Source organism: Watersipora subatra, chromosome 4, assembly GCF_963576615.1.
Source record: "Watersipora subatra chromosome 4, tzWatSuba1.1, whole genome shotgun sequence".
In the NCBI taxonomy this organism is placed as follows: Eukaryota; Metazoa; Bryozoa; class Gymnolaemata; order Cheilostomatida; family Watersiporidae; genus Watersipora; species Watersipora subatra.
This window is the reverse complement of record NC_088711.1, coordinates 20479204-20492626: the sequence shown is the minus strand read 5'-3', so window position 1 is coordinate 20492626 and position 13423 is coordinate 20479204. Positions and strand designations below refer to the sequence as shown.

The 13423-nt window shown below is 34.9% G+C and overlaps 1 protein-coding gene across 1 annotated transcript; it reads left to right on the top strand.

The window, feature by feature from the left end:
- Positions 1 to 167: 167 nt before the first annotated feature.
- LOC137393778 (fibronectin type 3 and ankyrin repeat domains 1 protein-like) lies at positions 168 to 6864 on the top strand. The gene is made up of 3 exons (XM_068080468.1): positions 168 to 182; positions 4991 to 5476; positions 6062 to 6864. Exons 2-3 carry the CDS (start codon positions 5134 to 5136, stop codon positions 6613 to 6615), a joined length of 897 nt encoding a protein of 298 aa, XP_067936569.1. The 5' UTR covers positions 168 to 182; positions 4991 to 5133; the 3' UTR covers positions 6616 to 6864.
- The last annotated feature ends 6559 nt before the right edge of the window (positions 6865 to 13423 follow it).

Sequence of the window (13423 nt, the reverse complement as noted above, 5' to 3'; positions counted from 1 at the left end):
TGTAACCAAATCCCTTTACTGCGGCCCGTCTGTGCAACCTCGGGGTAAAGAATCAGAAAAGTACTTAGCTAAGGTCAATAACGCTTAGGTGTATTTTTAGTTTTTCTACGTCTAATGCAGCGCTCGCTTGTTTTTATTAAATAGAAAGCATATCGTTTACTGCACTTTAAATTGAAACTGATGTAAGTCTATTTATAAATAGTTGGTGTTTAAATATATGAAAGTTATGTTTTGTTCATACACAGCTCACAATACTGAGATCAAAAATAAAAACTTAACTCTACTTTTCCACCTTCCGATAAGTCAGCATGATATTCTACAGTTTTTTGTTCAATAAAAGCATGGCTCATGAATCTACATGTAAAATGAAAAATATATTAGTTAGTCCTGTGTTCAAGCCATAGATGCATATCAAACATCTTACTGCAATATTATTGCTGGCTTAGAATCAGACGTTTACTCATGTGTTCACGCAAACATACATGTACATTAGTATTCCATACAACAGATTTGCTAAAGACAAAACGTTTGTGTTTGCTAACCGCAAAAGACGTGACTGAAACATTATAGCAAAATGAACCTGTGTTAAGTACACGGGAAGAAATAAGATTTTTTTGGACGCCTCTTCACGAACTGAATACGGTGCTTAACAAAATAAATTCGGTGTTTATATAGCATAAATACATATGCAAAACTTCTTTTGCATTTGCACCATTAATCTATTGTGCTAATATAACAGTTAAAAGAATCAAAATTTGAAGGCAAAATAAAAAAGCATGAGACTAATCATATTTAAGGTGTAAGTTACTGCACTTGGTGTGATGTTGGTGTTCATGTGCAACCACTGTTAAACTGTTAATCTATTTAAATGCACCGTTTTATTAGAGTTAATGAATAATTGTGTCATAAAACACTGCACTTTGAACGCTTCACTATTGTTTGTAAGTGCTAGTGGTGGGCCTTGTCTCATATGTGTTCAGTGATGTTGTGCTTGAATAGTTGTCTCCGTATCATTGCGAGTTATTTTAGAAGCAGCAAAAGCACTGCCATATTTGTGGCTTTATTATCTAGAAAAATAGAAATCCTGTCTTTGAGTCATCGATATATGATGTGTCCTATTGTCAAATGTATTTTTATAACCTCAAATAGTGCTGTAAGTAGAAGCGTTTTTATCATAGCTCTTTATTTTCACCGTTTTTCCGGCATGTCAGGTGATTTATGCCTGAATCTAGTAACTTTAGTTATGTTTTAATGCTTGATAGTATTCTTGGCTCATGACTTAGTCACTCAGTGACAGCTTACAGCTGTAACGGTGTTTTTCATTCAGATTGACTAAGGTCTCCGTAGATAGGAACATTGAGAACAAAAGATTGTGCATATTTATCAGGGGTAGTTTCAAACACCAATAGGACAAGACCAAAAGAATTTTTATGTTTAAACTTTTTGAAATTACCTGTCAACCATATTGGTTTTTCACATTCTGGTTTAGATATAGTGATTAGGTTTAAAAACCTTTTGTGACATCACTAAGCAAATCAATTAATCGTCTGTCACGGTTTTGTGTTATTGTTTTGATATTGTATAAGAGGAAAATTGGAAAAGTTTATTTTAACTTTGAATGACTAGTTGATGCTACAGGTAACCATCATGAAATGCATGCATCTCATTTCTACTCCTAAAAAACTTGGCGTCTATAATTTACGACTACTTGTAGATATTGATTTTTTTAGATGTCTATGAAATCTTCTCATTCATTGTTCACTTTTAATAGCTAGTTATGATATTCAATGGCCTATCTAAGACTCTCAGTATATATGTGAGGAAGATGGTGACAGGCGCCGTGTATATTGTTTATAAAATTAATGTTATGTATTATGATATAGCTGGAACTGTGGCTGTGTGTTAATAGTTGGTAATTACTAAATTGTGATCTAGAACACATGTTCATACAACACTAACGATGGTTAGAGAAAAGGGTATTAGACATACTGTAAAACCTTCATTTGAACGCCATGGTGCTCTATTTTTTAACCCTTCCTTTTTAGTTGAACTTTATTAGAGGTGACGTTCAAGTTCAGTTGTTTTTCTAAATACTTCGTCAGAATTTTGAGAGGATAAATTCAACCCATTCACAGGCAAATCGCGTGTCGCCTACATTTTGCACTCTCCCTCAGGCAGAATGACATTATTCCTTTTGGATGCAAGAAATTTGCTAACTTACCTCTAACTGGTCATAGATCTCTAAATAAATGTGCACGGAGAAGTTAATACATGTCTCTATCAGTTGATATTTATTGCTCGCATTAGATATCAACTGTGAATGAATCAACTATGATGATTTTTTAGCCTGCGTTGCAATTTTTTGAGCTTTCAAGTTTTTTATTTCATTCCAAAATTGAAGGCATTTTTATTTTATTACTATATTTGACATTGATACAGTTTGCAGCCAAGTCTGGCTTTTTATGCGCAATACAATGTATAAGCTACTGCAATTAAGTTATTATAAGCTGACTACCGCAATGATGCCATCAAATATTGTGCTATAAATCTGCAAATTTGTAAGTTAGATAATAATAATCTAACAAATTCTGCAAATATGCATTCAATAGCAAGTGGCATAAACCAAATACACTTATAATACATTCAGAAACAAAAATTAACATTTTTAAAACAGAAATATTAGCATCTTTTGCTTGGCCAGTTGCGTTCTGATTGTTGTTTTCATTTGGAATCATTTTATATTCTTCTGGCTGTCCGATACCTTCCACAGTGTCTTCTGACCTCAACTCTGCTTCTGCACAGCTGAGGTAGTCGATATTACTGTCCAAACAATTTTTTTAGGGGAACAAAACTCTTTGGAGGTGCCATTTAATATATACACTTCTTGCTAACAAAGAGAAACCGCGTGTAACCGAAATAGCCTTAAAATTTTGGCCTCAAAATATGTAGTAGTAAAATTTCCAATGTAATTGCTAAAACTTATTCACTTACATTGAAGTATCAGGACCTGGTTAAAACAAGTTAAACAAGGAACTGCCTAATACAGCTATTAATTATTTCTATGGTGTTGATTGAAATTTTTAACAAAAAAGAATAGTTTTTTGGAATTAAAAAATGGACTTCGATACGAACAGAAACAATGAACGAACTACTTGTTATTGATTTAATCGAGTCATCAGTAGTACGGTTTTGTGGACACTTTTATTGATCACTTTCGGTTATGAGTTTGTAAAGATGAAGAATGTCAAATACTAGCGGTCCAATAGAAGTGGCATTCAATTAAAGGGTAGCGCTTTATTTTCCAACCATTCTTCCATAGTGGCATTCAAATAAAGGTGGCGTTCAAATAAAGGTTCCGTTCAAATACAGGTTTTATGGTAAATATGATTATGCAATGTACATACAGTGGTAGTTATTTTATGTTCTGTTTTGAAGACTCCAGCGCTACTGTTACTACTATGAGCTGGGCCCTAGAAACGATTTTCTTATGGTAATACTTTATTGACAGTTACAGTTTTCAATTCAAGATTTTAGTGTCAAAGACAAATAAAAAGTTAATCATAAAAGACCGTTTTTTGAAAAGATGGGGCTTCCTTTTTCAGAGTAAGCAGTAATGGTCCCACACATGCTGACAAATATTCATAAAGTTGCTAAACTTACATGAAAATAACTGCATATTTACTTCAATGTTGCTACAGTCACTGACTGATTGAGAGTTACTGAATGCTCAATAAACACCATCGGTGTATTGCAAAAACATACATTAGTTAAAACAACTAGCCATCTTTTTAATATTCATAAATTAGTTTGTCAAATAACTCAACACTCAAGAATAGGATAGCTAAAGACAAATTGGTTGATAATCGTATTTACCAAAATTAAAAATTGGGTTTGTGATTTTACTTTAGTACCCACAGCAAAGTAGAACCCATTTTAATTTCTTATTTTATTCATTTCGAGCTGTAAATCAAACATTTTATATATTCAAAACTTGATCATGTACTGTCAACATTGAAAGTGTTGGTTACATTGTTAGTATCAGATGAGTGACAATAATGTGCACTTTAGCCTAACTTGAATTTCTGGCTGTGGAAGCTCAAAGAGTATTCTGTTAAATAAATGGGTGAAGATAAAAGGGTCAAGATATAAATGGGTCAAGATAAACGGGTAAAGATAAACAGGTTAAAGTAAATGGGTCAAAGTAAACAGACAGCTTCAAAACTTCTTTATTACCCAACATAATTGTATGCATACCTTAATAGCTAGGAATATGGTGAACTTGCTGATCACAGTTACTACTTGCAGTGTGTTAAAAAACATCGCAACATATATTATTCGCTTTAACTCATAGTTGCATTGCTTAGCGAGGTATTAACTGTGAGAATTTACTTCAGGTATAAGATTGTTGGCATGCCTATTCAGACTACTTCTATATTCATATTATAAAATCATGTTGTGTAACGTGATGTTTATGGTTGCTGCTTTTTTGGAATATACGGATTAGAAATGATGAATAATCAGACCTTCCGTCAATCCTACTTCAAAATATGCCCATAAAGTTTGTGTAATGTAATTTTGTTTAAATTTTGACTCATGTTTTATTATTTAGTGTCCAAACATCTTCCGTTTGTTTTGTCAGCAGTTGTTAGTGCAATCATTTCCTTATTACCTATACCCATAAAACATTCAATAATTTGGGTCACAGCCTTTAGCTGCCAACACGCACTCTTTCAATTTAGCTCGAGTGCAGCATGATTAGTCCTATCGGTAAACTGTTGTGATTTGCTTGTATCTCTTTGCTTGTCAGTTTATGCTATATTTAGATACGGCTAGGCTCGTGTCAGGCGTTACCATGACAATTAATCATTGACACGGAACGGCCGGCGTGTGTTATGGTGCAATAAAATGATACGCTATCATATGTGTAGGTCTATATTGGCCTAGTCATTATTGTAGTCGCCACATCTAATTTTTCGTAATTCGCTTACAGCAGGTCATCTCTTCTTTCTGCTCTACCATTGGTCAGTTCTTCTGAGGTCGTTGATCACAGCAGATTTAAGACAGGATATCACTGTGCGTTAGGTATCATTTGAGCTGAAGGTTTCAAAGCGATTGACAGTCTAACAGAGAAATATGTTGCTCTTGGTTCAGCTCTCTAACACTCTTCAACAGTTGGAAGTATCACCGGCAGCATGTAGATCTCTTGTGAGCCATGACATTCATCACACGAGCAACGCAGGATGCCTGCATATGGCCATAATGGCTGGAAAGCTCAGGCTGTTTCAGAGCCTGTTAGATGAAGGCTTTGATCCAAATGAAATACATAGTGGGAAGACTCCGATGGAAATGTGTATCGCTCTATGTAGTTCCACTGACTCAGTTAGACTGGTGAAATCGCTCATCAAACATGGTGCCAACGTGAATTTGAACAGACCTCTTCATGCTGCCTGTAAGAGAGGAGTCCCAGCTGTCGTTGGTAAGCTGAACTTGTTCACTTTCCTGTTAACTGGAGTTTGTCTGTTTGAACAGTATATCTGTAGCATAATGTAGCTGTTAGCTTATAATAGTTTTATGAGTGCTTGGCTATGTTATGGAAAATTTTTAGGTTAGAATCGGTATATTTAATATATTTTCTATTTGTTCCTATCTCTCGATAGTTTGTCTGCTATTATGTATCAGCTTCTGTAATGGTATGTGAGGGAGTGGAAGGGCTTGTTAATTACACTTGTGAATTAACTAGCTTATTAGAATTTGTGGGAGATCACATAGACTGATTCATCTCACACTGAACTAATTGATCTCCCATAACAGCGAAAGGCAAACTGAATTTCCCTTCATCCCGTTCTTCTTTTGTCATTTTGGTTTTCTCCTAGTGCAGCTTTCAATAGTATTAAAGTGATTATGCCTTAAGCCATGCTTTCAATCAGGCATAAAATATCTTTTGTTCATTCAATCAAGGTAACTTTAGGCCCCTAGTACTTGTTAGAGGACTAGGAATGAGCATTATTAGCGTACTTTGGCTCACCAAATGTATCTAATCGTTTCTTCTATTGACTTTTAGAGACTCTCATTCAAAATGGGGCCTCAACTGAGATATTGGATCGAAGCAGCGGCCTCACACCTCTACAATACACTCTTGACTTGCTAACCAGATCATTTACAGAAAGCCATATCTCTAATCTTGTACAAGTGGCTCTGATACTACTGGAGCACTGTGAACTGAATGTAGCAAACGGTGTTCTCGGAGGCTCAAGTCCACTCGAACTTGCTGTACTTACCTCTCAACCCTCAATTATACACGCTATCATTGCGAAAGGACGTTTTCAGTTTACACTCCAAGATATCAATACAGCTCTTCAGCGTATGGACAGCTGCTTTATCGGATCAACCGATGATCGGGAAAACATTATTCGTGCTTTGTCCAGTATCAATGTTGAGTCTGTTCCCTCGCTACAGGAGTTGTCAAAATCAGTTGTCCGTAATACTATGGCGCGCAAGCTAAGTGGAGTGAGAGATCTACCTTGTCCGAGTCATATGAAGAAATTTTTGCTCAAGGACCAATCAAGAATCGATGGATTCAGGAACAAAGCCAATGATTATTTAAGATTATTTTAGAATGTTTATAATTATAATAGTATGTATTGACAAATTAATTTATTTGTACCTTTTTGTACTACCTGATCAACAATTTCAATACAAAAAATCACACTTTTTTCGTTATTCTTTAAACTATGTGGCAATATTATTATGACTATTGCAACAAAAGACTGTCAGACTCTGATGCTGCCTTTATTTGTTTGACCTCTCATGGGTGGAACGTGCCTGCCAGCAATTAATACTGTTAAGATAGTTTGGATAAGCCTGTTATCAAGTCATCATAAAACTGATGCAATAGATTGCTCAACAAAGTCATATTGTTGACTAATGAGTCGAGGTCATGAATTCTTGACGTTGTAGGCCCATGTAGGCTACATTAAAATTGGTACAATTGCTGACATACATTGCTGCTTTGTTACTAGTGTTATTATTAGGCTGTGCTACGCACTTTCAGTAGATAAGAAGTCAAGCGCAGTATTGCATGTCATAGCATGTAGGCTATCATTAGCGTGGTCGGTGATATCAAGTTGTTTGCATACATTTAGAAGAATGTTTATCTCCAAATTTGCATGAGCGGGTATCCTTTGAAGGTTTTAAAATGAAAAATCCATAAAACCAGGATTTTGTTGAAATACAACTTGTTCAGATATATTTGCTGATCTGCGCAGTTCAACTTGGAAACATTTGTTATTTGAAGGTCGTTTTGCACGGAAGCAGATCTATTCAAATGTTTTATTACACTAAAAAGTTGATTACAAAAAATCAAGGCTATATGCTTATAAATCACAGACTTTATTTGACAGCTGACGTCTCTTACTTGGTCACATGACATGATTTTGAGGCACCGTGTGCATAAAAGAGCCCACAAGTACAAGAAATATACATTCTTCAGTAGTGTAGTCAATCCCATTTTCACAAACTTTCACAACCATTACCTTGAAAGCCAACATCGAATATTAAGAATATTCTAAAGACACAGGATCGTTAACACGTTAAATATCGTTAACACGTTAAAGATCGTTAACACTTAACACACAACTTTAGATTTCATTTCACCCAATTAAACTTAGAATTGAGTAGCTTGCATCTAGCACGTGCAATACAGTGCTCTTGTTAGGCATTGTATTATAGCTGCTTATTCTTCCATATCTATTAAAGTCACCATGTTTTAAATTACATGTATTCAATGGCAAATATTACCGCAGAAAATTGTCATTCGCTAATGTTAGGAGCAGTGACTTTATTTTTTATGAATGAGATTGAAAGCTGATACATTTTTATTTTACTTATTCAGTTATGTCAATATGAAACTAAGAAGAATAATTTAAGTTGATTTAATTTGTTCAAACACCGATTATACTAATCCTCTATAGTTTGCTCTTTTTTCACATAAAACAAACTAAATGTTGTGCAATTTCTTTCAAGTTAGTTTGCTGTATTACATACTAATCTTTGTTCAACCATTAAGCATCTATAACTCTCTTACAATCTTAAAAAAGTATTTCGAAATATCCTGAAAGTTTGTATGCCTGGCTATTATTGAATCCTTGGGTCATGCATATAAAAAAAATGAATATTGATCCTTTTTGATGTGGTTCATCTTGGTTAAAACTTCATGCTCATACATACACTACTGATAATCCAGTACAATGATCAACTAATCCTAAAAACTAGTTTCTGCATGGTTTGGATAAAAGCATCCATAAATCATTTGAGAACTTTTCACACCACTGATGTGATTTTTTTGGTAATTAAATTGCTGATGTCAAGACTTCTCTAAATGAATTGCGGTTGTCTTAATCCAAATGATATAGTAATTTTTAGGATTAGCTGATCATTGTTTTGCGTTTATGTACAAGGACAATGGATTTTTAAACAGGATGTACCGTACTAATAGCGGCTATTAGTCAGATTATTGATAAATGAATGGTATGAAATGAACCGTCAGACATCCAAACTCCCAAAACACATCCAAATACTATGAGAATTATGCATGTTAAATGACTGTGCAAGGATTAGTGTATGATATGCCAACTCAACAGAAGTTGCACAATATTTGCTTTATTTTATGTAGAAAAAAAAACAAATTTTAAAGGATTAGAATAAACCGATTGTGTTTGATCGTGTTGTAGCAACTAAAATTAATAGTTCTCCTTAGTTTCATGTCGTTATCTCACTCAGCACACGAGAGTAGGATAGCCAAAGTCGAGCCGCTGCTCCCAAAATTTTTAAATCAAATTTTTTTCTGTTGCAGCACTTGAAAGTATTTGACGCTTTCTTTAAAATGTGTGTTATACACATTTTAAACAAAGCGTGCTTTCGAAAGATATGGAGGGGATTAAAATTTTTGAAGGTTAACGTTTATGTCTTTTCATAGCCTTTGGACTGTAGAAAGAGTGTGTGTGTGTGTGCCAAACTTGGTACGCAGTGTGTTGTGTGTGTTTGTGTGTGTTTATTCTCATCAACAGACACAATACAGAAAAATAAACTGCATATTAGTAAATATATCAGGTTAAATACAAATTAGTGAGAAAATGAAAAACTATAGCAAAATTCACTCAACCTGAGCACAAGATAATGATGATGGAGCCATAGGTGCACTGTAGCCCAGCTAATGTCGCGCAAGCCCCAAAAACAGCCAACAGCAGCAGAACAAAGGCAGGCCTCAGCCCACCCCAGTCAGAGAGACAGGAGATAGCATTTTACTTGTTTTTTAAAGTCAAATTTGTTTACAGTTTTCTTCAATCTGTCAGGTAGGTTATTGCAATAAAAGGTTGTTTGATATTGAATAGTTTTTTGCCCAGCACTAGATGTAAATAAGGGAATATGAAGATTTAGTAGAGAGTGACGAGTGCTATAAGAGTGTGGTGGTCCCCCATTCCCAGATGAATAAAATGAAGTGTGAGCAACAGTTATCTTGAACTGATAAAAATTTTAAAACCTTCAGAGAGTTTGTAAGAGACTCGGAATCACTAGAACTAAGGTAAAGTTTAAACAGCTTCGATCTTAAAATGCAAGCTTTTGAACTATTAGTGCTCGCTCTCAGCTTTTACTCCACTCGCTGTGGAAAACACTCGACATATGTTGACAAGGCCAACTAAAGGTCAATAATTACGGCTGATTTATTTGCATTCTCGTCTCTTAGCTGATTTCATTTTGTTGTAATAAATATCAGGTGGAGAGAGAAATACGTGACAGGGTTTACAATATGTCATGCAGATCAGGCTCTGTCATTTCGTGCACACCTGGTAGTCAAGTGTGCTGTGGGAGAACGTCAGGTGTGCAGATAAAGAAGAGAATAGCTTAATCATATAACAAAGAATAAGTATGCTCAAAGCTATCCTAAACCCTTAGAATGTCAGCAGTGTGGAGTGGCAAGAAAGGTAGTGTGGCAGACTTCCAAGTGGAGGGGTAGGAGTTCAAATCCTGTATGATGTGGTACTTTTTCACAACTTGCAACTGCTACTTTGGACAGATGGGCATGGCTCGTAATATATTAAATACTGTTAAAGTATTATTTATAGCAAACTTCAGTAAATGGCTGGTACACACTATATTACAGTGTGTCAGCGTTAATCCCACAAAACATCAGCGATCGTCTGTGATACCATTGTACATACTATCACAAACCCATCTGCGTTTACATCGGCGAATTGTCTGTGGCAAAGGACACTCTTAATACAACGTGGTCGCAAAACGACAAAAACAAGTCTCACGGGAACCGTCATAAAAACATGATTGCAATCCGGGACGACCAATCATCATCGCCAAAGTGGTACACATTGCACAGGTTGCGGCGGATGCTCAGTGAATTATCGAAAAAGTTTGACAGTTGCAAACTTTCCCGAAGTGACTGCATTGCCTTGACAATGTCATCATATTATGGTGCACATAATCGACGAATAATCTCCGAAAGGGCAACCCCAGCATAACGTGATCAAGTGTAAACCAGCCTTTAATAATAAGCATGGCTAAGCTATAAAATGAATCAATAAAAAATACACTTTTTTATCAGAAAGTGTCAGAGCTGACAGACATTAGTGATGTCATGACTGTCAGTCATTTCATGTGACTGACATGTGATGTCTTTGTTGAATGGCAGTTACTATGAACTACCAAATTGAATTTTTGCTTAATTTCTTGAGTTCCACTGATGGGAGTTATTGCATGTTTAATCGTACAATAAAAAAAGTGTGATCTTTCGCATCACTTGAAATCCAACAAACGATCTTATCTGCAATCGGCGGTAAGATTTCAGGGAACTGTTAGTGAACTTCTTGAGGAAACAGGCAAAATTATGAGCATTTGTACTTGTTTCCTGAAATAATCTTCAATGCAAATTCTATATCGTCATGCAGACGTACGCAGTTCACATTGAAGTCTTAGAATATAGGCAGATTAGGATCAAGAACAGGAGGAACTAAGCATCAGTCAGATTTTACAAGGTACTTGACAAGTTGAGGGTACGTCATCTGTATACAAACACAAGTATTCTATATTGTTTGTATATATTCTAAATATTACTGGTGCGCATACCTATATTTATTTTTTTCAAGCTCATGTTTATGACTTGAGATTATTATTATTATTAAATGATTGAAGGTGGTTCAGAGAGCTCCATAAAACTTTTTATTTGCCAAAGAGTAATATTTTTATATTGCTTTTCCTTTCAAGTATTTGATCGAACTTCAAAGCTTTCATACATTATTTTTTCCAAGTAAAGATTTCAAAGTATTTGGCAGGGTTTTAACAATATTTTATAGCAGTTGTATTAGTAGTAAACTTTCGTTTTTGTCAAACCGACTGCTTGTGACTCGCTTGACTCAGCGATGAATACTCATTTCAAACAGTCACAGCTTCCGTGATGACAAATCTATGTTCAATTTTTTGAGAGTTCTTGTTTTTAGTAGGCAATGACTAGATTAGCACAATCACAGGAAAGGAATGTCTGATAGATAATATTGTTTATTGTAAATGTCATTTTTTGCACTAATTATTCAACACTGCTATATGTGATATATTTTATTGTGTAACAAGTCTCTATTACAGCTACAAGTTATGCCATCTAATAGAAAAGTTGATAAACCTTTTGACAACTTTATAGCCAACACATCATTTTTGTGTTTAGGAGACAAGAGATGTCTTATAGACATGCTCGCAGCAGATTTCTATGACAACTATTTCTATAATTTCAACTTAAATAGAATAGACAATACCTTTAATAATTTAAAATTTAATAGACGATATTTAATAATTGCTCATAATCTTAGAGATTTGCTGCGCCATCTATTATCTATAGACAAGAACTCTGTCAAGTTGCCGAGGTGTATGATACAGGTGCTCAGAAGGTAGTTCCTTGTGGATCAGGTAACTTGACTTGAGATGTGTCATAGTGTTTTGAAATACGGTCCCCTTAAAATCAAACTTCATTCCTTCTGAAGTTCTAACATCTATCGCTTGTTTCGGTATCTTTACATAGTAGGGCAGGCACTCATGCAAGGGCCTATAAATGCATGAGTAGACTTTCTGTTACAATAAGTTGGAACAATTGAAAATCGGTGATTTGAATGCTGCTTTTAGAGTGATCTAAGTTTTTCCATCTTTTTTACACTTATTTTCTAGAACACTATTAAAAGCAACTTTCATGGATGTAGTACAAGTAGTGTTGAAGTGTGGAGTACAAAGTTTGGTTTACTCAAATAGTCGTTGTGTATTTTGTTCATTTAAATTCTAAGGGAATCAACTACTTGTCAACCAGAGCCCAGCACCATGACTAGCTATGCTACTGCTCATGTGGGTCCTCATTACACCTTCTTTTGTATTTCTAACTGTTATGTACTTTTTCGATGAAACAAAACGAACAAAAACAGTAGACTACTAGCATAGCTAGAGAAGTGATACAATATATGTATATAGAAGTATACTCTTTTATACAATATCTATACATTCAAAATACATACTATTTTCAATAATTGTACTAATGGTTTTCTTATGTCTTCATGAAATTCTCAAAAATAGCTATGAATTATGTTACTGATACAAAAACAAAACATGATAATAACATTCCCATAATACTGTTCAATCACAGCTTATATGTATGGAAGCAATGGTTGGGTTAGATATAGGTCATGAATTAATGGTTTGCTATACCAGGGCTTTCATGAGGTTCATTTATGTAAAGAAATTTATGTTATGTGCGCTGATGGAGGCCATGTCCTTGCAATCATGGCTATAAGAAGTAGCGGTGTGTAAAAATTTAGTGATGCTAATAGTTGGTAAGGCGCAAAGATACTCATCACCGCATCAATCATACACATTTACAGGTAAAAACATGTAATAGTTGTGGTTTATCGTCAAAAAATTGTAATTTGTCAGGAAATTTTCTTTCAAATACGTGACCATGTGACTACAACTTGATTACTATCAGAAACACTCTAGTAAAATTAAAGAAAGTTTTTGGTAAAATCAGTTGATTGAACCTATAGCTTTTTACATCTGTGATACCCTGAACATTTGGCCATCTAATCAATTTGGAGTTATCATTTCAGAGTGCTCTCAGTGTCAGCAGCGCAGCTCCAGCTAAATGGGTTGGTTTGAAGGTCAAGTAGTTTTTCTGAAGGTTTATTAGTAAATCATCGGTTGGCCTTGAGACCACCCACTTTTTACTACATAGAAAAATTACTCATAGGCTAGAGCTTTTTATGAAGCAATGTTTTAGCATACTTAAGATTAAAAGGGTCACCATGCATTTGGGCTCTCCATCCATACTTCTCCTCAATCTCCTCCAGTTTTGGTAACTTTTCATCATTCATTATGGTGTTACGAA

What these genes read in the sequence shown, in the direction of transcription:
- LOC137393778 (XM_068080468.1), top strand. Translation starts at nt 5,134, where the DNA reads ATGTTGCTCTTGGTTCAGCTCTCTAACACTCTTCAACAGTTGGAAGTA. An exon ending in AGGAGTCCCAGCTGTCGTTG is followed by an intron (nt 5,477 to 6,061) that starts GTAAGCTGAACT and finishes ATTGACTTTTAG; the next exon opens with AGACTCTCATTCAAAATGGG.